We start from the raw sequence: 27,820 nt of genomic DNA, 5'->3' as shown, positions 1-27,820 counted from the left end.
CCCAGTCAAGTGAAGACTTGAGCAGAAGACTTGAGGAAGAGGGAACTCCTTCAGCCTGACTGAGCTGGGTCATTTTATTTCTTTGCCTTTGGACTCAAGTGAAAACACTGCTTTTCTTGGGTCTTGAGTCTGCTGGCTTTCAGATTGGGACTTGTATCATTATTACTTCTGGTTTTCAGAGCTCTGGACTTGGACTAGAATTACCCATTGACTTTCCTGTGTTTCTTTCTTGTTGACTGCAGATTTTGGAGATTAGCCTCCATAATCATGTAAGCCAATATCTCATTTTATGTATAATATATATACACACATATATAGCATAATATAGTCAAGGCCATGGTTTTTCCAGTAGTAATGTACAGGTGTTAGAGTTGGACCATAAAGAAGACTGAGTGCCAAAGAATTGATGCTTTTGAACTGTGGTGCTGGAGAAGATTCTTGAGAGCCCTTGGACTGCAAGGAGAGCAAACCAGCCAACCCTAAAGGAATCAACCCTGAATATTCACTGGAAGGACTGATGCTGAAGCTGAAGCTCCAATATTTGGACACCCTATGCGAAGAGCTGACTCATTGGAAAAGACCCTGATGCTGGGAAAGATTGAGGGCAGGAAGAGAAGGGGATAGCAGAGGATGAAATGATTGGATGACATCATTGACTGAATAGATAGGAGTCTGAGCAAATTCCAGGAGATAATGAAGGACACAGAAGCCTGGCATGCTGCAGTTCATGGGGTCGCAAAGAGTTGGACATGATGGAGCAACTGAACAACAACAACAATAGGGTAATATATATATATATATATATATATGTTATTTGCATAATATACATAATGTGTATTATATGTGTGTGTGTATATATATCCATATATAAATGTTTCTCTAGAGAAGCTTGACTAATAAAGATTATTGTTATTTAGTTGCTCAGTTGTGTCCGACTCTTTGAACTTCAAAGAACAGATGGAATTCATTGTCTTGTAATCTCCATGCAAGGGCCTGTTGGAGCTGGAGATTACCTCCTAGATATGAGACCCCCTACTCTCCCCTGCTATCCCGTGGTCTTGTGTACTTTCCTACCCATCAGAACACCATCTTGGGGAGGACTGGGGAAAGAAGGAGTCAGGAAGACTGAGTTTTAATGAGAAAGGAGTCAAAACAGCTTACTCTGGAGAGATTTAAGTCTGCAGAAAATATAATACAGTAAACTACAGTCTTTTTTACAGTTACATTAAAACAATGTCTTAAATAGCAAATGTTTTAATAATTATTCATTAATTATGCTTCAATATTTAAACAATCTCCTCTTTGCTCAAATGAAGTTTACATTTGTTTTTATGAATTTACTACCACTTTAATCACATGCATAGCTAACTATTAAAGTATTTTAACTTATTTAGTAAGGGATACCTGAATTAGGAATTCACATTCCACAGAGGGAAGGAAAAAAAAGGCAAATTTTAACTAGGCAATGTTCATATGAATGATTAAAACTGCACAATGTGACCTTACCTTTCTGAATATCCACTCTCCCGGGCAAACCTCTGAAATGCACCCATGGGATCTGAGCCTGTGCTTAAGATAAATACCAGGGGAGTGTTGTATGACATGTCTTGATACAGAGTGGGCAGGTCCACAGGTGGTGTCTCTATAAAGGCTTTCCCAAGATTTTCTATTACAAAGTCTGTAAGAGCAAAAACCACCTGAAAGTTGAAAGAAAAAACATTAAAAGACTATATCCATTTCAACATAGTATCAGAAGCTCTAACCAGAGCCATTAGGCAAGACAAAGAAGTAAGGCAGCCAAATCAGAAAGGGAGAATTAAAAATGTCCTTATTTGCAGATGATATGATCTTATAGAGTCAACCCTCGAACAACATGAGTTTGACCCAAGATATGGGTTCATTTTCATTTTTCTGCATCTGAATATCCAGTTTGCCCAACACAATTTATTGAAGAGACTATGCTTTCCCATTCTGTTTCCTCTAGTGGCTATACCAATTTACATTCCTGCTTATTCCACTCATAAAAATAAACTCAAAATGAATTAAAAATTTAAATATAAGACCCCAAACCATAAAACTCCTAGAAGAAAACAGGGGAAAGGCTCCTTGATGTAGCTTTTGGCAATGAGATTTTGGATATGACACCAAAAGCACAAATAACAAAAGCAAAAATAAGCAACTGGGACTATACAAAATGAAAAAGCTCCTGTGCAGCAAAAGAACCAATCAACAAAATAAGAAGACAACCTATGGAATGGGAGAAGGTATCTTCAAGCCATACATCTAATAAAGTGTTAAAATCCAAAAATATATAAGAAATTCATGCAACTCAATAGCAAAAAGATCCCAAACAATCCAATTAAAAAATAGACAGAAGATCTGAATAAGCACTTTTCCAGAAAAGACACATATCTGTCTACTTAGCATCATTAATCATCAGGGAAATGTAAATCAAAATCACAATGAGATATCATTTCATACCTGTTAAAGTGACTATTATTAAAGAGACAAGGAATAAATGTTGGTGAGGATCTGGAGAAAAGGGAACCTGAACTGAATTGAACTGAACTGAGGCATCGTTGCTAGGAATGTAAATTGATGTCTCCACTATGAAAAACAGTATTTATATTTTGCAAAAAGTTAAAACCAGAACTACCATATGATCCAGCACTCACAATTCTGGGTATTTCTCTTAAGAAAATGAAAGCAATAACTTGAGAAAAATACATGCACCTCCGTGTTCACTGCAGCATTATTTACAATAACCAGAACATGAAACCAACCTATGTCTATCAATGGATAAATAAATAAAGAAAATGTGATACACGCACACATAGGAATATTATTCACTCATAAAAAAGAATGAACTCTTGCCATTTGCAATAATGTGAATGGACCTTGAGGGCATTATACTAAGTGGAATAAGTCAGACAGAAAAAAACATATTATCTTTCATATGTGGAATCTTAAAAATAGCAACAACAAGGCAAAATATTCTGACATAAATCACAGCAATATCTTTTTTGACCCAACTCCTGCAATTATGGAAATAAAAACAAAAATAAACAATTGGGACCTAATTAAACTTAAAAGCTTTTGCACAGCAAAGGAAACTATAAACAAAATGAAAAGACAATCCTCAGAATGGGAGAAAATAATTGCACGTGAAACAACTGACAAAAGACTAATTTCCAAAATATACAAGCAGCTCATGCAGCTCAATATCAGAAAAACAAACAACCCAATCAAAAAGTGGTTGAAAGACCTGAACAGGCATTTCTCCAAAGAAGACATACAAATGGTCAATAAACATATGACAAGATGCTCCATATCACTCATTATTAGAGAAATGCAAATCAAAACCACAATGAGGTATCACCTTACGTGGGTCAGAATGGCCACCAACAAAAAATCTACAAAAAAATAAGTGCTGGAGAGGATGTGGAGAAAAGCGAACCTTGTCGCACTGTCGGTGGGGATGTAAATTGATACAGCCACTAAGAACAGTATGGAGATTCCTTAAAAACTAGGAATAGAACTACCACGTGACCCAAGAATCCCAGCACTGGGCATGCACCCTGAGAACACCATCGTTCAAAAAGATACATGCACCACAATGTTCACTGCAGCACTATTTACAAGAGCCAGGACATGGAAGCAACCTAGATATCTATCAACAGATGAATGGATAAAGAAGTAGTGGTATATATATATACACAGAATGTTACTCAGCCATAAAAAGGAATGCATTTGAGTTAGTTCTAGTGAGTTGGATGAACCTAGAGCCTGTTACACAGCATGAAATGTCAGAAAAAGAAAAACGAATATCGCATATTAACACATATATATGGAACCTATAAAGATGGTACTGATGAACCTATTTGTAGGGCAGGGATAGAGATGCAGACATAGAGAACAGACTTGTGGACAACGAGGGGGAAGGAGAGGGTTGGATGAATTGAGAAAGTAGCATTGGATCATATACATTGCCATGTATAAAATGGATAGCTAATGGGAGATTGCTATATATCACAGAGAGCTCAACATTGTGTTCTGTGACAACCTAGAGGAGTGGGATGGGGTAGGGGGTAGAAGGGAATTTCTGCAGGGGAGACATGTATACTTATGCCTGAGTTGTGTTGCTGCGTGGCAGAAGCCAACACAACACTGTAAAACAACTACCCTACAATTAAAAATAAATTTAAAAAATAGGAACAACAACAACAAACTTCTGGATACAGAGCATACACTGGTGTGTGCCAGAGAGGGGAAAATGGATGCAGAGGGTGAGAAGGTAAAAATAAAAAATGTAAAAAATAAATGTGTGTGTGTGAGAGAGAACACACTTCATTTCCCAGGATTGAGATTCTTAACTAGAATTAGATAATCATACGTGGAAGAGCATTTGTGTATTTTCTAAGAAGGCTTGCAACTTTCATCATATTCTCCAAAGGGTCCAAGAGACAAGAAAAACAAAAAACAAAAAAAATCTCTCAACATTGTAAATCAACCATACTCCAATAAAAAATTAATTAAAAACAAACAAAAAAATCCTTGTCCTCAGGCTGACCTGGATTTCATGACTGGGAGGGGTAGGAAATCATTTTCTACCAAGCCCCTTTGCTCCTCCCCTCTCCAAGCCTAGGTGGTGCCTGAGGGGAGTGCACCACTTCTGGTGTAGGGCTGGACTCCATTTCTCATTCTATTTATTTCTTTTTTGTTCCCATGAGCAATCACTCTAACCACAGCTTGAAGGACCTGGCTCTGAGCTATTCCTGGCCCTTCTCCTCTGGAACCCTCTTCCTTCTCCCAACTGGCCTGGCCTCGAGTCTCTGCTAGGCTTCTCCACCCAGGGGCACTGTTCCAGGTCTCCTTGCTGCTCCCCCAACACTCTCCAGTCTGCCCCCACAGGATGTTGATATGACACAGGAAACGATTTATATGAGAACTTGAGACTATCACCTCTTCAAAGAGGTCCTCCTTGGCTTCCTACTCTAGTTTCCACTCTACTACTTTTATTGAAACTTCCATTTCATGTCCTTACAATAACTTTTTGCAAGCAGAAAGTATTTTATTCTTTCTGTCCCTTCTCTCTCCCACTAGAATACAAGCCTTTGGGAGTAGTTTTTCTTTTTCATAAGAAAAAAGAATTTTTTCTTTTTCACAATTGTATCCTCAGTGCTTGGAATACAACAATTGCTCACCAAGGTATTTGTTAAATGTTTTATGGATAGAAGCTGAGGGACAGGTACTGGTCTTTAAATGATAGAAGGTGAGTCTTAGGTCTTTCCTGAGTGATCTTCTCTGGATCAGAGAAGTGGGAATATTGGCTGTGAGACAAGGCCCCATGGCAGGTGGAATCTTGCATGGATGTAGCCCACCAGCATCTGTTTTCTTCCCTAGAACTCTTGTGTAGTCATATTTCTACTGCATGATGCAGTTTTCCTATCTGTAGCTGATTGGACCAGGAACAAAACTTAAGTTGAGCTGGACCAATAAGAATCTCTCTCTTGAGAATTTGAAACTAGAGGAACAATTTCATTGAGAGTCGAGTGCTATCAATGGCAATACTACAGAGTTATGTTCAGTGAGTTGCCCAGTGAGCTGCTCCTCCTGAAGTGTGATTAACTGGCTTTTCCTCAAATTTAAAGAGCTACCCCAGTATCCTTTTATTTTAATATATCCTTTTTAGTCTTGAACTTATTAAATTTATTTTCTATGGTTATAACCTTAAGAACCTTAGCTCATACACAGAGACACAGAACCTGAAACAAAAACAACAAAAAGTTCCCATAGTCTAGAATTTTCTAGCCTGTATCTCAATCTTTAAAACTCCTTCTTTGGGACTACTGCTGTTTAATCATCCTTTCCTCTTTGTCAGTATCCGACCTGGTAGCCACTGTCCCATATCCACTGAAGACTTGCCACCTAGCTTATGGCTTCCTCTCCATTTATGTCTGTTACAGTGATTTGTCAACTGTGTCTCAGGCATTGTCTTGTCATCATCTAGGGTGACACAACCCAGGTTCAGGGTCCAGAAGGACCTCCCATATCCTAACTGCACAGTGCCTTGACCTCAAACTCTAGTGCACATCATCTCATCACTTTCTCAGTCACCCATACCTATGGCCACCCTCAGGACATGGTCACCACTTGGAACTTCTCATTAGAAGTTTTAAGCTCAACTTTGATCACAACCTCTCTTGTCCTTCTAACTGTGCTAGATTCCTAGTCCAACTACATTTGCTTCCAAAGAAACTTTCAGGGTTTTCCCTCTTCCAGTCTATAAGCTTTTTCTTAGAGCTCTTCCCCTTATAGAACTACTTTTACCAACAGTCTCAATGACCTTCTATCTTCCATTCATCTATTGAAATTATCAGTTGTTCAGGCCAACCCCACAGCCTTTCTGTTTTCCTAAAGAGATGGTAGAAAATCCAACAGTATAGCCTAAATATCTCCAAACTATGGTTTGATTTTCTCCAGTGTGTTTTCTTTCTCCCATTTCTCATAGAACATCCTCCATTCATTACAATCTGTTGATAATTCTTGCTGTATTGAAACACTGTGCCTACTTGGTTTCCACATTATTTCTTTCTCCTGGTGTTCTTCTTGCCCCTCTGCCTCTTCCTTCTCAAGGGCTCCTTATCCTTTCTCTTTGTCTTTTCAAAGTTGGTGCTCCTCAGGGTTTCATCCTTTGCCCATCTGTCCTCTTAACCTATTATTCCTCTATGATTTTAACAACTCCTGTGATTTTACTCTCCAACTCAATGTTAATGATTCCCCAATCTCTATTTTTTAAGCTATATTTCTCTCTAAAGTTTTCTACCCAGATATTAATTGGTCCCCAGACTACTATACACTTTGATATTGGTAGATACTGCAGACTCAGTGACGTCTTTATCTGACATGTTTCTCCTTTCACATTTGCTTAGTTGTTGATACAACTCTCCCCTTTGGCACCCACACAAAAACCAAGAGCTATACTAGTTGCCCCATCTCCACATCCCCCTCCATCTCTTTGATCTACTATCTCTATCTTAATTCAGGTTGCCATAATTTTAAAATAATTTTTATTATACATTGATATGAATCAGCCATGGATAAAAATGTATGACAAAACCCACTGGGAAAAAATAATAATAATAATAAAAATTAAAAAAGAAAAAAAAATAAAATAATTTTTATTGAAGTACAGTTGATTTACAATGTTTATTAGCTTCAGGTGTACAGCAAAGTGAATTATATATATATATATATATACATACATATACATATGTATATGTATATATCTCCATTCTTTTTCAGATTATTTTCCCATATAGGTTATTACAGGATATTGAGTAGAGTTCCCTGTGCTGTACAGTAGGTGCTTGTTATCTAGTTTATATATGGTAGTGGGTATATACTAAGCCCAGCCTCCTAATTTATTATTTCCCTCCACATTTCTCCTTTGGTAATCATATGTCTGATTTCAAGATATATGAGTCTGTTTCTGGTTTGTAAATAAGTTCATTTGTATCATTTTTTTTTAATTAGATTTCACATATAAGTGATATTATAGGATATTTCTCTTTCTCTGTCTGACTTACCTTCACTTAATATGATAGTCTCTAGGTCTATCCATGTTGCTGCAAATGGTGCTATTTCATTCTATTTTATGCAAACTGCCATAATTTCTTACATAATTATGTCAACTATCTTCAAAATGGTCTTGGTGACTATGTTTTTTTTCTGTTCAAATGCCTCCTTCTCATTGCTTCCAAGTTCTGAAAGGCCCACTAGTGCCCTGCTAACACCATCCAGCAGAGCCCTGACTTCCCTGGCAGGAAGCACAAGTTCCCCATGGCAACATTAAGGAAGTTCCTCTGGGTCCCTGGATGACTCTCCAGCCTTTTCTCTCATAATTTCCTATATAAAATATTGTGCTCTATTAATAACACAAAGTCTCCGTTTCTTATTAACAACACAAAGTCACAAACTACTTCCCAAATTTGGCCATTGTTACTTTCTAAACAAATCTAATCAGTCCATGAATAATAACTGGCTGGTGAGCTTTATCAGAAATAATTATAACACAGTTCTTTAATGAAAAATATCCTACCTTTTCTTCTTTACAGCATTTAATAAGGATTAACTTTTGGAAAGAACTTAGTTCTGGATGCCAAAAATTATAGCTTGAGGGCACCCTTTCCATTGTTATGAGTTGATCACTCTCCTTCACTATAGAATAGGCGTCCCCATCAGGTGGGTTAATATAAGTCTCAAAAGACCCTGGAAACACAATTTTAAAACATGCTTTAATGACAGTTGCTATGACCGTGATATTAAATAAATGTGTGTGCTTAGTTGCTCAGTTGTGTCTGACTCTTTGCGACCCTTGGGACTATAGCCCGCCAGGTTCCTCTGTCCATGAGATTCTCCAGGCAAGAATACTGGAGTGGGTTGCCATTTTCTCTCCCAGAGGATCTTGCTGACCCAGGAATCGAATCCACATCTCCTGTGTCTTCTGCATTGCAGGTGGATTCTTTACCCACCGAGCCATTGGGGAAACCCATTAAATAAGTATATTTGGTAAGGAAGAAATTTCTATGTTTACTATCAATTTTTTATATTACTGCAAATGTAAATATATTAATCTCCCTCTACCCAATCTAATTAGGAAATACTGAATTCAAAATTGGATCAGAAAATGAATTCAAACCACTTACAAAACATTACGTTAAAACAAATGACAGAGAAGTTACAAATTAAAGGATGCATAGAGATATATCAATCAAATGTGAGCAAAAAAAAAAAAAAAAACAACTCTAAGTGATAAGAAGTGATAAGAGTAACATTGGCTATATTAGAATTCAAGGCAAATATAATTAAATGGGACAAAATAGGTCAAGTTATATTAAGTACAATACAAACTCAATAATAAAAATACAATAAAATAAATCAATATGTGTCAGACAATAGCATAAAAATACATCAAACTATCACTGCTGGGACTTCCTTGATGGTCCAGTGTTAAGAATCTGCCTTCCTATGCAGGGGATGTGGGTTTAATCCCTGGTTGGAGAACTAAAATCTCACATGCCAAAGGGCAGCTAAGCCTGAGTGCTGCAACTAGAGAAAGTCTGAGTGCCACAACAAAGACCCAGTGCAGCCCCACCTCCAAAAAAGCCCCCAGAACCCCCATCACTATTGGAGGCAGAAGAAAAAGCAGAAAAACACTTTGCAGTGATAGAAAATAACACAATTATTACTGTGAGACAGATGAAGCAAATAAAATATTCAGGCATATATCCTTTTTTTACCATATAAATAACATATGAATAAATTGTGTATTATACATGAGTCCTGAAGAATCGATGCTTTCGAATTGTGGTGCTGGAGAAGACTCTTGAGAATCCCTTGGACTGCATGGAGATCAAACCAGTCAACTATAAAGGAAATCAACCCTGACTATTCATTGAAAGGACTGATGCTGAAGCTGAAGCTCCACTACTTTGGCCACCCTGATGTGAAGAACCGACTCACTGGAAAAGACCTGATGCTGAGAAAGATTGAGGGCATGAGGAGAAGGGGGCAAGAGAGGATGAGATGGTTGGATGACATCATCAACTCAAGGGACATGACTCTGTGCAAACTCAGGGATATAGTGAAGGACAGGGAAGCCTGGCATGCTGCAGTTCACAAGGTGGCAAAGACTTGGACACGACTGAGCGACTGAACAAGAGTTAGCACTGAAATTCCTGCAGGGCGCACAGAGTGCTGCTGTAAGCCACTCTGCAGACCAACACGGCCATCTAGTGATGAAAGAGGCTGCTGGGGTTGAATGTTACACAAAATGGTTGGCTTCCATGGCAGGCTGGAAAATGACTTTCTCCGGCTAGTCTGTGGGGCTCTCCTCTGAGGGCCTAACAATAGCAGCTACAGAGCTGGTGACAGAAATTTAGTGATACTTAAGCCCATGGCCTTGGAGCAGTAGGTAATTCTGTAAGACTTTTAATTTTGATGAGACATATAGACAGTTACATGGTATGAGACCGCAGGGTACAGCACAGGACAGCACTTTTTAGTGGATGCGTTATTCTGAAAACCAGGCAGTAGAAACATTAATTCCAAAAGGACTTCTTTTCTCCTCAGGTTCTCATTATTGTAATGTAATGATCACTAGGACTTTGGCTAATAAGGCAGGATAATTTAAAATTCTAACTCCCAACTAATAGAACATGAAACACACAGAAACCATCAGAGGCACAAGATTAAGGCAATTAGGAAGCCTTTGAAGGTGAGTGGCTTTGAAATTAATTACTGAACTTCACCTGCAAAGACCTAAAGCTCACTTTCAGAACATAAGCCATCCTATCACATACAAACCTTCGTAACACTGCAGGATTTCCAGAATCAACCTTGAAATTTAACAAATGAAAGCAAGGAAGTTGTTTTAAAGTACTAAAATTTTAGTCTCAGATGACAGAAATAAATGGTGCCTTTTGTCCAAACATGATGAGTTGTTTCCAGAATTACTTTGTCTTTCAGCCTTTACCTCTTTCTTTGCCTCTATGTTTATGAAGCTCCATCTAGCCCCTTCTGCTTTGGGTCTTTCCGCAACTGTCCATCACTAGACTTCTCCTATGAGTATTTTTCTTCTGTGTTCTACCTCTTCCTCTAGCCATCTTATTTAATTGGTCCATAATATAGAAACACAATTTTCATTTGGTTTATTTACTGAAGAGTATTTTATTTTCCCTAGTCTTTATTTAGAAATTAAATGAGCATATAAGGATCCCAGAATTTCTGGTCCACATAGCCTTTAAACCACAACAGTTACTGGGTGTACTCAGGAAAAAACCCATTCATATGAGAAGTAGAAGAATAATTACTAAAAATAACAACAGAACACACAACTTCAAATCAGTACAAGGAAAATAAAAAAAGAATGTGGAAAACTGACCTGAAGGCAAGAAAGAAGAAGTAAAAAATAAAGAAAAAGCATGCCAAGGGAAAAATCACTATAAATAAGGTGACAGAAGTAAGTCCAAATAAATGAGGATTTTCTCAACCCTGCCACTACTGCCATTTGGTCAAGTGGTCATTTGTTGCGGAGGGTTGTTCTGGTTGTTTTGAGCTTTGTAGGATGTTTAGTTACACCTCTGGTTTCTACCTACTGGATGCCTGTAGCACCACCCCAGTTGTGGGATCCAATAATGTCTTCAGAATGTCCCCTGGGGAACAAATCTTCCCCAGTTGAGAGCCACTGAAATAGAGGTATAACCAACTTTACAATAGTTGGATTAAAAATTGCTTGTTTAAAAAGAGACTGCCACATTGCTCAAAACAACAAAATCCTACTAAAGATACACTGAAACATGATGATGACCCAGAAGAGATAAAAATAAAGAATGTAGAAATATACAGAGGGAATACTAATGAAGACAGTCCTGCTGCAATAATATTTAGTAATACTAATATTAGAAAATGTATTTTAAGGCAAAAAGCACTATTCAGGTATTTTACTTGTTAGGAAGACAATCACCCTAAACCTATTGATGCTTAATTAACAACATCAGTTCCACAAGATATAATGGGAGAAATTCAAGAATTACAGAGAAATTGTCACAGTGGTGCACCTTAATATCTCTCTCTTAGAAAATGACTGGTTAGGTGTAAAAAACAGTAAAATAAATGCCACAATTAATAGGTTTGAATTAAAGTTTACTTGGGGCTTCCCTGTGGCTCAGTGGCAAAGAATCTGCCTGTCAATGCAGGATATGTGGGTTCAATCCCTGGATCAGGAAGATCCCCTGGAGGAGGAAATGGCAATCTACTCCAGTATTCTTGCCTGGGAAATCCCATGGACAGAGGAACTTGGCAAACTACAGTTCGTGGGGTGGCAAAAGAGTCAGACATGACTTAGTGACTAAACAACAACAGCAAAGATTACATACACATAATAAAAACATGGGGGGAAAGTAACATAGACTGTTATAATTCAGAGCAGGCATAACCTTTGGGAAAGAGGGAAAGGGTTCTATGAAGGAGTATAAGGGAATTCTGTGATGCTAGTGCTGGTCTAGTTCTTGACTTGGGTAGTAGCTCAAAATTAGTATTTTATAACAGGCTGTTGATTTTGATTTGTGTACTTTTCCATATGTATGTTATCCCTCAGTAAGAAGTTAAAAAAAAGTACAACCTGCCATGCTCAGTTGTGTTTGACTCTTTGCCACCCCGTGGACTGTAGCCCTTAGGCTCCTCTGTCCTTGGGATTCTCCAGGCAAGAGCACTGCAGTGGGATGCCATTCCCTTCTCCAGGGGAATCTTCCCGACTCAGGGATTGAACTTGTGTCTCCTGCATTGCAAGAAGACTTTTTACCATTGAGCCACCAGGGAAGCCAAAACCAGTATGAGGTGAAGCTAAAACAATACTTGGAAGTAAATTCATCTCCTTAAAATGGGTGTAATTGTAAGCATGAAATATTGAAAATTCATGGGCCAAACATTTACCTAAAGAAACTGGGCAAACAAGTAATTCAGAATTTCTTAAAAATGAAGACTTTCCTAGTGAAAAATACTGATACTGCAGAAGAGGTTAAAGGAGACTTTTAAAGTTAAGGTTCATGAATTTGTTTACAACCTCCTATAGCAGATCCTTTTTGATGTATTACCTATGCGTACGGAAATAGGATATAACACTATATATTGTGTAAGTCCTTTGAAAACTGGAAATAATTCTTCTAAGTCACAGCAGGCAAACCACATGGCAGTAACCAGCCAGGGAAATTCGGGCTTAGGTGGGCGTTCCTGTTAGAAGACAGAAAAAAAGTGAATAGTAATTCACAAAGACAACCACAGAATATGCTTTCACCTTGTCTAAGTGAAAAATCAAGCTCTAGTAGCATATTAAAAATAACCATTTGCCCAGGACAGATATAAGATATGGTGAAATAGATATGCTGTTGAATCAATTCTACCTGTTGGTGTTTGAAATTAAGTGCAGCTGATGAAAGCTTTTCATGTTGACATGTGCTGAAAGTCATTGATCTTGTGAAGGGTTAACAATAAATCTGTAAAGTCTACTTGTAGCCTATTCTCCAACATGCCACACCGGCCTCTCCCCACCCCTCAAATATTCTTATATTGATGATTTTTTCCCCTAGAGAACTAGTTTCCAAATCCAGTTCCTAGATGTTCTCACTTCTAGGAGACAGGGAAATCTGAGAAGTAGAGCAAAATAAGCAGCAAGACAAGTAGTAATCTCCTTCCAGCTGGGCTGAGTGTATATGTCTAATCATTTCACATATTCCCAGAAATTTCAGGGAGAAGTATCATATGCCATCTGGCAATATTTCATGAAGCTCTTACATGTGGGTAAATAGTTTTAAAAGAGACAGAGAAACAGCTATAATTGTAGACTGAAACTAGGTCTTTGAAAATTTAATGAATATTTGCCTGAGGCTTTTATCAGTTCAGTTCAGTTCATTTCAGTCGTTCAGTCATGTCCAATTCATTGAGACGCCATGTACTACAGCATGCCAGGCTTCCCTGTGCATCACCAACTCCCAGAGCTTGCTCAAACTCACGTCCATCAAGTCTGTGATGCCATCCAACCATCTCATCCTCTCTTGACCCCTTCTTCTGCCTTCAATCTTTCCCATCATCAGGGTCTTTTCTAATGAGTCAGTTCTTCCCATCAAGTGGCCAAAGTACTGGAGCTTCAGCTTCAGAATCAGTCTTTCCAGTGAATATTCAAGGATGATTTCTTTTACAATTGACTGATTTCATCTCTTTGCAGTCCACGAAACTCTCAAGAGTCTTCTCCAACACAGTTCAAAAGCATCAATTCTTTGGCACTCAGTTTCTTTATGGTCCAACTCTCACATCCATATACGACTACTGGAAAAACCATAGCTTTGACTAGATGGACCTTTGCTGGTGAAGTGATGTCTCTGCTTTTTAATATGCTGTCCAGGTTGGTCATAGCTTTACTTCCAAGAAGCAAGTGTCTTTTAATTTCATGGCTGAAGTCACCATCTGTAGTGATATTGGAGCCCAAGAAAATAAAGTCTGTCACTGTTTCCATTGTTTCCCCATCTATTTGCCATGAAGTAATGGGACAAATACCCGTGAAAAGAAGAGAAGCAAAAAGCAAAGGAGAAAAGGAAAGATATGAGCATCTGAATGCAGAGTTCCAAAGAATAGCAAGGAGCAATAAGAAAGCCTTCCTCAGTGATCACTGCAAAGAAATATACGAAAACAATAGAATGAGAAAGACTAGAGATGTCTTCAAGAAAATTAGAGATACCAAGGGAACATTTCATGCAAAAAGATGGTCTCAATAAAGGACAGAAATGGTATGGACCTAACAAGCAGAAGATATTAAGAAGAGGTGGCAAGAATACACAGAAGAACTGTACAAAAAAGATCTTCATGACCCAGATAATCACAATGGTGTGATCACTCACCTAGAGCCAGACATCCTGGAATGTGAAGTCAAGTGGGCCTTAGAAAGCATCACTATGAACAAAGCTAGTGGAGGTAATGGAATTCCAGGTGAGCTATTTCAAATCTTAAAAGATGATGCTGTGAAAATGCTGCACTCAATATGCCAGCAAATTTGGAAAACTCAGCAGTGGCCACAGGACTGGAAAAGGTCAGTTTCATTACAATCCCAAAGAAAGGCAATCCCAAAGAATGCTCAAACGACCACACAATTGCACTCATCTCACACGCTAGTAAAGTAATGCTCAAAATTCTCCAAGTCAGGCTTCAGCAATACGTGAACCGTGAACTTCCAGATGTTCAAGCTGGTTTTAGAAAAGGCAGAGGAACCAGAGATCAAATTTCCAACATCCACTGGATCCTTGAAAAAGCAAGAGAGTTCCAGAAAAACATCTATTTCTGCTTTATTAACTATGCCAAAGCCTTTGACTGTGTGGATCACAATAAACTGTGGAAAATTCTGAAAGAGATGGGAATACCAGACCACCTCACCTGCCTCTTGAGAAACCTGTATGCAGGTTAGGAAGCAACAGTTAGAACTGGACATGGAACAACAGACTGGTTCCAAATAGGAAAAGGGGTACATCAAGGCTGTATATTGTCACCCTGCTTATTTAACTTATATGCAGAGTACATCATGAGAAACGCTGGGCTGGAGGAAGCACAAGCTGGAATCAAGATTGCTGGGAGAAATATCAATAACCTCAGATATGCAGATGACACCACCCTCATGGCAAAAAGGGAAGAAGAACTAAAGAGCCTCTTGATGAAAGTGAAAGAGGAGAGTGAAAAAGTTGGCTTAAAGCTCAACATTCAGAAAACTAAGATCATGGCATCTGGTCCCATCATTTCATGGGAAATAGATGGGAAAACAGTGGAAACAATGACTGAGTTTATGTTTTTGGGCTCCAAAATCACTGCAGATGGTGATTGCAGCCATGAAATTAAACGACGCTTACTCCTTGGAAGGAAAGTTATGACCAACCTAGACAACATATTAAAAAGCAGAGACATTACTTTGTCAACAAAGGTCCATCTAGTTAAGGCTATGGTTTTTCCAGTAGTCATTTATAGATGTGGGAGTTGGACTGTCAAGAAAGCTGAGCACTGAAGAATTGATGCTTTTGAACTGTGGTGTTGGAGAAGACTCTTGAGAATCCCTTGGACTGCAAGGAAATCCAACCAGTCCATCCTAAAGGAGATCAGTCCTGGGTGTTTATTGGAAGGACTGATGTTGAGGCCGAAACTCCAGTACTTCGGCCACCTGATGCAAAGAGCTGACTCATTGGAAAAGACCCTGATGCTGGGAAAGATTGAGGGCAGGAGGAGAAGGGGACGACAGAGGATGAGATGGTTGGATGGCATCACTGACTCAATGGACATGAGTTTGCGTGAACTCCAGGAATTGGTGATGGACAGAGAGGCCTGGCATCCTGAGGTTCATGCGGTCGCAAAGAGTCGGACACGACTGAGCGACTGAACTGAACTGACTGAATGCTTAAAAGTACAAAATCCCTATTTTTCCTTCTCCCCACATCATGCTTCTGGCAGCCACTGATCTATTCTCTGTTTCTATGAGTTCTGTTTTTTTGTTTTCTTTTGTTTGTTTCCTTTTTAGATTCCACACGTGAGAGAGATCTTGTTGTTTTAATTGTAGTCATTTTGATGCCATCATTTCATGATAGTTTTAATATAGAACTCATGAGTTATGGTGTTTAACACTTTTTCAAATATTTATTGGCTATTCTTCCTTTATGAAGTGACTGTTCAAATAATGTGCCTGTTTAAAAGAACCAGAGTATTTTGCTATTATTATTGATGCAGTACTTGCTGTGATAAAGAACCTACGAACAGACCCACATTTACACAGCCATTTGATTTCTGACCCAGATGTCAAAGCAATTCAATGGGAACTTGCAAACCCACGGACCGCAGCCTGCCAGGCTCCTCTGTCCACGGGGTTCTCCAGACAAGAATACTGGTGTGGGCTGCCATTTCCTTCGCCAGGGGATCTTCCCGACTCAGGGATCAAACCCACGTCTCTTGCATTGGCAGGTGGGATCTTTACCACTGAGCCACCTGGGAAGCCCTAAAATAGCTTATTGAGATACAATACAGATACCATGGAATTCATTCATTTAAAGCATACAATCCAGTGTGTTTTAGTAAATTCACAGTTATTGTAACTATGACCACAGTCAATTTTAGAATATTATAGAATATTTTATCTCCTGACACACATATACACACAAAACCATGATGTGTTTAGCAATTTCCCTCCCACCTGCCCATGCCCTCTAGCCTTAAACAGCTAAAACTAGTTCTTTGAAAATTTAGTGCTTGGGAACTAAACTTTGAAAGCTTTCTATCTCTATAGATTTGCCTGGTTTGAGTATTGCTGTTCATTTGCTAAGTCATGTCTGACTCTTTGCAACCCCATGGACTGGAGCATGCCAGGCTTCCTTGTCCTTCACTAACTCCCGGAGTATGCTCAAATTCATGTCCATTGAGTCACTGATGCCATCTAACCTCTGCTGCCCTCTTCACCTTTTTGCATTCAGTCTTTCCCAGCATCAGGGTCTTTTCTAAATGAGTCGGCTCCTTGCATCACGTGGCCAAAGTATTAGAGCTTCAGCTTCAGCATCAGTTCTTCCAATGAATATTCAGGGTTGATTTCCTTTAGGATTGACTGGTTTCATCTCCTTGCCGTCCAAGGGACTCTCAAGAGTCTTCTCTAACACCACATTTTGAAAGTATCAATTCTTCAGTGCTCAGTCTTCTTTATGGTCCAACTCTCACATCAGAACATGACTACTGGAAAAACTATAGCTTTGACTATATGGACCTTAAGTCTAACAAAACATGGTCCATTGGAAATGGGAATGGCAAACCACCCCAGTATTTTTGCCTTGATAACCCCATGAACAGTAGGAAAAGGCAAGAAAACAGTGTTAGGGAAGGATTAATAGAATACGTATATATGCAGGGAGGGTGAGGGTCAGGGAAGCAGGACTGTTGGGTGGAGAGGTCTTGCCTGGGCTTGACTCAGAGTGCTGGGTCAAACGAAAGCATGAAGTCCAATGTCCCAGTGATACATTGAGGCTCAAATACTGGCAAGCTCGTGCAGGTGTCAGGTCTGTAGGGGCCAAGGGCAGGGCTTCAGATGGACAGAACAAAGCCAAGAGTTTAGAGTTGGGCTGGATGGTAGTCAAGGGTCGGGTGGCTGTGCTTCTGATCTGTGAGTGACCAGGTCTGTGGTATGTGGGTGGGTTAGGCCAGTTAGAGGGACTGGAGCAAGTTAGACAAATATTATGTTATTACAGAAGGCAACAAGCAAGTTCTATTCTTCCCCATGTTTTATAATGAAAGACGTGTCCAGGCAAGAGAGGATCATGACTTCACAAACACTACGGTCAGATCTGTGAATTACTACTTTTACTGGATTTTAACTCTTCCCATTTGTAAATGGTCAACTTTTTAAAACATGTTCCCATCAAAACCAGGCAGGACCCTTGGGTCTCATAGGCCCCAAACCTTTCTGTGTCCCTTGATTTCTTGATTACAGGAAATAGGCTTCATTCAGCCTCCATAACCTCCCATGAGTTCCAATAAGCAGGTTCAGTTCAGTTCAGTTCAATCACTCAGTCATGTCCAACTCTTTGTGACCCCATGGACTGCAGCATGCCAGGCTTCCCTGTCCATCACCAACTCCTGGAGCTTGCTCAAACTCATGTCCATTGAGTCTGTGATGCCACCCAACCATCTCATCCTCTGTCATCCTCTTCTCCTCCTGCCCTCAATCTTTCCCAGCATCAGGGTCTTTTCTAATGAGTCAGTTCTTTGCATCAGGTGGTCAAAGTATTGGAGCTTCAGCCTCAGCATCAGTCCTTCCAATGAATATTCAGGACTGATTTCCTCTAGGATGGACTGGTTGGATCTCCTTGTAGTCCAACGGATTCTCAAGAGTCTTCTCCAACACCACAGTTCAAAAACATCAGTTCTTTGGCGCTCAGCTTTCTTTATGGTCCAACTCTCACATCCATATGTAACTTTGGAAAAATCATAGCTTTGACTGGATGGACCGTTGTCAGAAAGAAGCAGGTTCAATCAGCTGCTAATAAGGGAAGGGAGGGGATGTGGAGGCAAGGGGGATACAGTCAAGAAACAATAGTGCAGCCTTGGGGCAAAGTCTGATTCCCCTTCATGGATATACACAGCAGTATTTTTGAGGTGTTCTGCAGATACTGAAACTCCCACCAGGTGGGAGAAGTTAAATGTTAGTGATGGTAAGATGCCCACAAGCATGGAGACACCAGAAGGGTTGGAACCAGAGGCTGATGATGCTGACTCTCACTCACCTCACCACCGACCATTCAAAACAATGTCCACAAGCTGATCACACCCTCTTTGAACCATTACTCTAAAACTCTCCACCATCCCCTCTAGGTTGGGACACACAGTGTTAGTTCACTGTGGCCCCCTCTGTCTGGAAAGCAATAAAGCTATTTTCTTCTACTTCACCCAAAACTCTGTCTCCAAGATTTAACTTGGTGTCAGGGTGGAGAGGCTGGATTTGGCTTCACCATATGCTACCTCACTGGTTATTTCCAAAATCCCTTTTCTATAGGTGAGGACACTGCTGCATAAAGAGGTCAAATGTTATAGTCACTACATAGCTACTAAAGACAGGACTAAGTTATAGCTGGGGTCCCAGACTCCCAGTGGGCCACACAGCTGAAGGTAAACCTTTCGGTTACCAGAGTCACTGTGGAGCATTGCTAGGTGCTTATGAGCTCTATCTAATAACATTCACTGTCTAAACTTTAAACAGGTACCTTCTCCAGTCCTGCAGAACCTCGAAGAAAGAAATTCCATTCAGCTTCAGTTAACCTTCCTTGCTGACGCATGATCTCAACACAGAGCATAAAGCTGTAGATCAGTTTATGTTGTTCAAAAAGTCCTCTTGACACATTGACATAAGCAGTTAGGAGAGTCTGTTCCAGCAGTATTTCCATGCGCTGCTGTAGATCATCTATCCTTACAGACGTCTCAATTGTTGTGTTGAACAACTGTGAAAGAGAATTCTATCAGTGTCTCTGATTTAATTCAATTTTGTGAAGGAAAAAAAAAAAATCCCTGCTCTTCACCCGGACTCCCCCAAATTCAGTGACTCAATGTGTAGCAGCACAGGAGGTGAACAGTGTACAATGACAAAAGTCCAGGATTCATCCCCAATTCACACATTTATATGTAGTGTTCTGTGTGTTCCTTTTCCTCTCCCCATTTTCCAGAAATGGACCAATGCCAAATTCTTGACTGTTCTGTAGGGATCATCTTGATGTGGGACAGAAAATGGAAAATGAAGGTGAGTGAGCTGGCAGAACCAGTTTCTCATATCCTCAAATCACATTTGATAAATCACTTTGGATGAGAGGTCTAAGTGAAGCAGGAGAGAAGGGGGCAGGGCACAACCTTTAAAACAATGACATAGCCCGAGGACACAACATAAACTGATTAGAATCAAATAGGTTCAAGATGGCGGATTAGTTGACTTCCCCTAGACCTTGAGCCTCATTGTAATACATCAGCAAACTAAATGACATACCCACAGGTGCCCTGACAATTCCAAGTGAAAGTCACTCAGTTGTGTCCGACTCTGAATTCTCCAGGCTACAATACTGGAGTGGGTAGCCTTTCCCTTCTCCAGGGGATCTTCCCAATCCAGGGATTGAACCCAGGTCTCCCTCATTGCAGGCAGATTCTTTACCAGCTTAGCCACAAGGGAAGCCCAAGAATACTGGAGTGAATAGCCTATCCCTTCTCCTGCACTGCAGGTGGATTCTTTACCAACTGAGCTATCAGGGAAGCTGACAATTCCAAGGCTGACCATAAATGTCAAAATGTGGGCAGTGGCCCAGTTCCTGAAATCCACTCCTTCCCCATAATAGCTGGAATACTCCTCCCACTCATGGAATTACCCACACCTATAAAAAGTGACATCCCCATACCCTGGGGCCAGTCTGGTCTTTTGAGTTGGTTCACACTATGTCTGTGGAGTATGTTTCTCTCTAAATACATTCACTTCTTACCTATCACCTTGTCTATCACTGAATTCTTTCTGTGATAAGACATCAAAAACGTGACCTTCATTAAGCCCTGAGACCTGGCCTGATCTCGGTTAAAAGACTGTAAGTTCAAGTCCCATTCTGGGTTGCATGGTTTTAGCAGGGCAGGATGTCAGAGTCATGCCCTCCTCTTGGCATTTCCACAAGATAATTCTTAGTGTGTGGGAAGAATGTGCAAGACTTTTCTTTGAAATTTGAGAAACCAGTTTTAAAGGGGGCTTCCTGGGTGGCTCAGTGGTAAAGGATCTGCTTGCCAGTGTAGGAGATACAAGAGACATGTGTTTGATCCCTGGGTCAGGAAGATCCCCAGGAGGAGGAAATGGCAACCCACTCCAGTATTCTTGCCTGGGAAATTCCATGGACAGAGAAGCCTGGCAGGCTGTAGTCCAGGGGGTTGCAAGAAGTTGGACACGACTGAGCACACGCTCTCAGTTTTAAAGGAGACTTTCACCCTGCTTCCTACATAGAAATTCTGGGAACAGGTCTACTTCCCAAAAGATGCCCTACACACATTACAAGAATATCAGGAAGGAGGCAGAGATGCTGGCATTGAGGTTTCATGTGAGAGGGACAGAAGCAGCCCCACCCATTTCCTGCTACTTCCAAGTAGTGAAAGGCAACGGAGGAGAAAAGATCCAAAAGTTCCCAAGGGTCTCAGGCTGTGTGATGAAGCTGAGCACAGCCTGAACTGATGGGCTTGCCTGGAAGTGGTGGGCAAGAGCATCTTGCAGTGGTGACTGGGGAGGGCCACCCATGTGGCTTCAGCTTTGAGGATCCACAGCACAAAGGGCAACGATGTGAGGTGAGGTCACGATGCCCAATCTTTTGGTCACCTTTAGAGAGGCCAAGATGCATTGCTCGTGGGGAGATCAGGTAGGTCAAACGTGACTAGTTGCTGGAAGCCAGCTGAGGACCAAAGCAGATCGGGGTCAAGAAGTATGCTTCACTCGCCCCTAAAAATGCTGCACAGCCCTTGTGCAGGCCTCGCTGTATCCACTTCTCCTGCCAACAGGATGGAGTACAAGAGCTGACTCTCTCAGGCTCCTCACCAAAAGACAAGCCTCCATTCCCTAAAATTAAAAGCCCAGGGAGCTCTACTCAATAGACTTACATGGGAAAAGAATCTAGAGAAGACTCCTGAGAGTCCCTTGGACTGCAAGGAGATCCAACCAGTCCATCCTAAAGGAAATCAACCCTGAATATTCATTGGAAGGACTGATGCTGAAGCTGAAGCTCCAATACTTTGGCCACCTGATGTGAAGAGCTAACTCATCGAAGAAGATCCTGATGCTGGGAAAGATGAGGGCAAGAGGAGAAGTGGGTGACAGAGGATGAGATGGTTGGATGGCATCACAGACTCAATGGACATGAGTTTGAGCAAACTCTGTGAGACAGAGAAGGACAGGGAAGCCTAATGTTCTGCAGTCCATGGGGTTGCAAAGAGTTGGACATGACTTAAAGACTGAACAAACAAAACAAAAATATGTGTATGTATAACTGACTTATTTTGATAAACACCTGAAACTAACACAATATTGTAAATCAACTCTACTTCAATAAAAAAAAATTTTTTTTTTTTAAAGAGCTTCAAAGAGGCATACCGTTATTCTAGAGAATTGGGAGAGTTAGTCAACAAAGAATAATGGAATTGTTACTTTAACACACTCAGAAAAAAAGAGGATTGGGCATTCTTTAACAACCTGACAAGAGGCAGAGTTTAAAGTCCAGTGAAGAGGTGGTAAGTTCAGTGCTCAAATAAAACATAGTGAATCCTGACACACCCTAAATGATTTCAGTGTGAAACGGATTTATGGATGGTTTGGTAGAGGATGTCTTGGCCAGGGTTGTCACCTGCAGTTGTGTTTTGGGTTTCTAGTTTCCCTTCCAAACTGAAAAATTCCAGTGTTTCGATGATTCATCCTACAATTTTTTTTTCTGTCAGTCCAACATATTTTCAGAGCATCTTCATTTTTATTGCTCAAAGGAGATTTTGAGAAGCATGGAAATTCCCTGGTGATCTAGTGGTTAGGAATCAGTGCTTTCACTGCTGATAGCCTGGGTTCAATCCCTGGTCGGGGAACTAAGATCCCTCAAGCTGTGAGGCATGCTAAAATGAAAAAACAAAAACCTTGAAAAGTATGAATTGCAAAACATCCAGGATGAGAAAAGCATTATCAGAGTCATTTAGGTGGAATGAAAGGATTTACCTCTCCTTAACTAGCTTGGTCTAATATGTGTGTGTGTGTGTGTGTGTGTGTGTGTCTGTGCTCAATCGTGTCCAACTTTTTGTGAACCCATGGACTGTAGCCTGCCAGGCTTCTCTGTCCATGGGATTTCCCAGGCAAGAATACCACAGTGGGTAGCCATTTCCTTCTCCAGGGGATCTTCCTGACCCAGGGATCAAACCTGTGTCTCTTGAGTCTTGTCCCTTGGCAGGTGGATTCTTTACCACTGTGCTACCTGGGAAGCTTGGTTTAATATCCACCAAGTAAAGGGGGAGATGGCAACCCCTTGTGAGAACAGCAACCCTGCCATTGGGAACAAGTGGAAAGGCTTGTAAAGGCTGCTGCAACAGATGCACATCTTGTTGGAAGAGAGCCCAGGTGTGTCTATACAATGTGCCTCCTATTTCTCTCAGTTCATTACCATTCTCTCCTGCAGCTCCTATTGCTGCTGGCCCCCTGACCATACCAAGGGGACTAAACAAGACATCTAGAGGAAAAACGAAGCTTGGTCTAGTGTATAAAAATTGTCTGAATATTTTAATGTCTCTTTAAAAATTAATTTTTATTGGAGTATAGTTTCTTTACAATGTTGTGTTAGTTTCTTCATGTAGAGTGAAGTGAATCAGTCACAAGCATTCATATATCCCCTCTTTTTTTGGATTTCCTTCCCATTTAGGTCACCACAGAACACTGAATAGAGTTGCCTGTGCTATACAATAGGTTCTCATTAATTATCTATCTTGTAGTATCAACCGTGTGTATATGTCAATCTCCCAGTTCATCCCACCCTTCCCTCGCCCACTTGGTAGCCATATTGTGTCTTTTTTTTTGGGAGGGGGGACACTTTGCAGCCTGAGGGGACCTTGGTTCCCTGACCAGGGATTGAACCCATGTCTCTTGCATTGGGAGTGCAGAGTCTTAACCACTGGACCACCAGGGAAGTCCTCACTTATTTTTATGGAGGGTCAGAAATAGCCTCTTTGCTCCTGAAGTGGAAGTGAAAATCACTTCAGTCATGTCCGACTCTTTGTGACCCTGTGGACTATAGCCCACCAGACCCCTCAGCCCATGAGATTCTCTAGGCAAAAATACTGGAGTGGGTTGCCATGCCCGTCTTCATTTCGCTCATGAGGCACTGATACATTTCTTTAACAACAACAACCATGCACTTACCTGTTTAAAATATTTTAGTGAGTACTGATACATGGGATCTATTTCTGAGAGGCTTGCGATGACAAAGTACATAACAGAGCCTTGAGTGGCCACAGGACGATACTTCTCACGAGCGATGTTTATCATCCGTTCAGTAGACTCAGCTTCCTTCAGTCTGATTTTAATGGCACCGGAAGTGATCTGAATAAACATAAGAAAACAAGTCCTTGATGTGCTTCCAAAAAATGGTGGGATTTGGGGAACATACCCAGTTATGTCTAGGAAAGAAAGAAGATGACGAATTCGTGATTATAATAAGGAGGTTCCCCAGACACATGACTCAGTCTCAGGACTCAGTGACCTCCTTCTAACTGAGCTGACCTCCTTTCCAGGCAGAGTTAGGGATGGGCAGAAGAAAATAGGCAACCAGGAGACTGGGGGAGAAGTGCAGCAGAATTTCTCTGAGCCTGGAACCTGGGTGCCTTCTGAAATGGAAACACTAACACGCAATTGCTCCCTGGCTTCATCATGAGCAGTCCTCAAGTGATCCAGGGTTCCTGTAACGAAAGGAGATAGGAGGGGAGAAAGGATATCCATGAAACTGCTCTCGAGAGGGGGTTGGAGAGAGCCCGAAAAGCAGTGGTACCACATCCCACTCTGGAGTAACAAGGAAATCTAATGTTCTCTCTCTTTTCCCAGTACTCCAGGTGTACATACAGGGAAACCCGGGGGTAGAAGCTGTTGTTTGAGAAGGGTTGTTGGTTCAGTGTTAAAGAATCTGCCTGCCAATGCAGGAGACACTGGTTCAGTCCCTGGGTTGGGAAGATCCCCTGGAGGAGGAAATGGCAATTCACTCCAGTATTCTTGCCTGGGTCTTCAGAGGAGCCCGGTGGCCTACAGTCCAAGGGGTCGCAAAGAGTCGGACACTACTAGTGACCAAACAATAACCGTAATCGTAAGTAAGCTAGAGATGTCAAGGTCTCTCGCTGCTCTTTTGATTTTCTGTCTTTTGGGTTTGTGGCTCTGGGGAGCCTTCTGGACAGTGGGGTTTCCAAGATTCCCTTCTCTGTCTCCTTCAGTCTGCCTTTCCCTATTGCTGTCTGTCCCTGTTCACCACTCTCTCATCTTCTTCAGGTGTGGACATCCCTAGGTTGGGAAATCCTAGGATTTGAAGTCACAGGGTCTAGGGCAGGGACCATGAGCAATCATTATAGAACCACTGGCCTACGAACTATAGGCAGGAAGTGGCAATAAGTGCAGCCTAGGAGCAATCAATCCTGACTCTACTCTTTTTTTAAAAAAAGAAAAATTTTAAATTTATTTTTTAATTGGAAGAAAATTGCTTACAATGTTGTGTTGGTTTCTACTGTACAAGAATGATGTCTCTACTCTATAGGAAGGATGTCCTCAAGGCGACGCCTTGCAGACAGAAACTAGTTTACAGATACAGGTGATAGGATACTGGAGAGAAGTCCCCACTTGTGAAACTAGAGAAAGCCCATGCACAGCAATGAAGACCCCACAAAGTTAAAAATAAAATAAACTGGCAGGACCCTTAAAGGGTGCAGTTATATCTTTTGAAGTAACACACTGTTATAAATAATAAAAATATTTCACTTGCCTTTGAATCCTGGAGTGTGTCAATGAGTTCTTCATTGTCCAGAATATTTCCCTCAGATGTGAAGAGCATTTTCAGGATTTTCTCTTCAATAGCTTTCAGTTGGTTTTTATCAGTGTTGATCCTCACGATGAGCTTGATCCTTTGTTCTTCCAATTCAGGCCTCTCGAGTCGCACGACATCACTGGTGCCAAAGTGAATCCCTAAGTTAGGTCTTTCTCAGGGCTCTAGGGTTCTATTTTTCTTTCTGAATATCTCATTGTTTGTATCCTGAATACTACTTACCTGAATATTAATGCTACCAGCCAAATCCTAGTGCATAGGCCCCTCTTCTGGGTGTCCCCAGTGACTATTTGCTGCATTACATACAATTTTAATTCTTTATCTTAGATCTCAGAGACCAGCACCTGACCACAGTTCCCATGGCTTCCGCTCATCTTCTCTTAGGAAAATCTGTACAGTGCTTCATTTCTCTAATCATTCAATTTCTGTTTCTAACGACTGCTTATCCCAAGCTGAAAATGGTGCCTGGAACATTCTTTTCCTACTAAGAGGGGAGACTCATGAAATCCTACCACCTCTCTGAAACAATTCTTGGTTGCATCTAAAAAGGGGGCTTTATTCATGATGAGAAAGCACAGGATGCTTTCCCCAGATAGCTAAGATGCATATCAAAGGAATAATTTCAGGGAGCTCAGATTCTTGCATCTTTCCATACATAGAAAAGCACTAGATTCCTTAACTTAATCCAGTTTTCTTTGGTGGTGGTGGTTTAGTCTCTAAAGTGTGTCTGACTCTTGTGACCCATGGACTGTAGCCCACCAGGCTCCTCTGTCCTTGGGATTCTCTAGGCAAGAATACTGGAGTGGATTGCCATTTCCTTCTCCAGGGGATCTTTCCAAGCCAGGAATTGAACCTGGGTCTCCTGCATTGCAGGCAGATTCTTTACTGACTAAACTATGAGGGAAGCCCTTTTATGAGGGAAGTTTTCTTTAATTAACAGCAACCTTGTGGTTACTTTGTTGCAAAAACTCTTATATATCCTGGCTCCCCTCCTTGCCTCTTCAGAGCAGTCCTTCAGAATGATCTGAAAGTCCTGTCTCCCAGGCTCGAAGCCCTCAGAATGTCCACCAAATAACACATAAATCTAAAAAGAAAAAGAAAAGAAAGGGGCTATACCTCTAGCTTCTCTAGTCTAAACATGCAAACTGATGTCTCCCCTCACTTGCCCTTTCATCATTTGCCCCCATACCTCTATTTGAAAGCTAATCTTTTTCTTGTCAAAATTTCTAAACAAAATATGAGGAAATCTTTGCTCTCCCTGCCACTCCCTCCCCACCTGCCCTTTGTTTTTTACCTTAACAACTGATCCTCCAGACCTGATTTGGTTACAGTGAAATTGATGATGGTAACTTTGATACACACCTAGAAGAGAAGCAGAGAGTAACTGGTTCAGACTAATAATATATGGACAGCTTTCTTTATTAGAACAGGGCTCATTATTGCCCAGCTGAATGTATTCCAGGTCTAATGGTGAGCACACTTGCTACCCACACAAGGCAAGCAATAAAATCCTAGTCTCACTAAGTTCTTTTTTTTTTTTTTTAATTATTTAGCTATATTATTTGGTTGTACTGGGTTTTAGTTGCAGCATGTGAGATCTTTGATTTTCATTGCAGCATGTAGAATCTTTAGCTGTGGCATAATCGTGGCATGTGGGATCTAGTTCCCTGACAAGGGATCGAACCCAGGCTCCCTGCATTGGGAGTGTGGAGTTTTAGATATTGGACCACCAGGGAAGTCTCATGTCTCCCAGAATTATAATGCAATTTTCTCTACTGCCGTGAGTGACAATCTTGCTCCTCAAATGCCACCATTAGAGAATTGTATTTTACGGAAAGGTGAGCCAGCAAAGGGTTAGAAAGAAGCAGGCTCAAATTCTAGCTTTACCTGTCAGTGTGCATGTGACGTAGAACAAGCCAGTCCATTCTGAGCTTCAGGTCCTGATCCTTAAAAATTGGGAAAATAGGGGACTTCCCTGGTGGTTCAGTGGCTAAAGATTAGTGCTTCCAATGCAGGGGGTGCAAGTCTGATCCCTGGTCAGGGAACTAAGATCTCACATGTCATCTGGTGCAGTCAAAAAGTTTTTTTTTTTTTTTAAAAAGAGAAAAACTGGGAAAATAGGAAGCAACAATGCATAGGGTATTTGT

At 40.9% G+C, this 27,820-nt stretch overlaps 1 protein-coding gene across 1 annotated transcript in view; it reads right to left on the bottom strand.

Annotated features, from left to right (window-relative positions):
- Window positions 1-27,820, bottom strand: part of DNAH6 (dynein axonemal heavy chain 6) — a 270,144-nt gene that overhangs the window by 52,663 nt on the left and 189,661 nt on the right. The window contains exons 57-63 of the mRNA XM_061155236.1: window positions 26,968-27,035; window positions 25,614-25,794; window positions 24,014-24,193; window positions 19,326-19,559; window positions 12,657-12,792; window positions 8,102-8,271; window positions 1,507-1,697 (exon numbers count right to left, since the gene is read on the bottom strand). Coding sequence (XP_061011219.1) covers window positions 1,507-1,697; window positions 8,102-8,271; window positions 12,657-12,792; window positions 19,326-19,559; window positions 24,014-24,193; window positions 25,614-25,794; window positions 26,968-27,035 — 1,160 coding nt within the window. The remainder of the gene's footprint in view (window positions 1-1,506; window positions 1,698-8,101; window positions 8,272-12,656; window positions 12,793-19,325; window positions 19,560-24,013; window positions 24,194-25,613; window positions 25,795-26,967; window positions 27,036-27,820) is intronic.

The sequence above is a fragment of the Dama dama genome, chromosome 11 (assembly GCF_033118175.1).
Source record: "Dama dama isolate Ldn47 chromosome 11, ASM3311817v1, whole genome shotgun sequence".
Classification (NCBI taxonomy): domain Eukaryota; kingdom Metazoa; phylum Chordata; class Mammalia; order Artiodactyla; family Cervidae; genus Dama; species Dama dama.
This window is presented reverse-complemented; position numbering and strand designations above follow the sequence as displayed.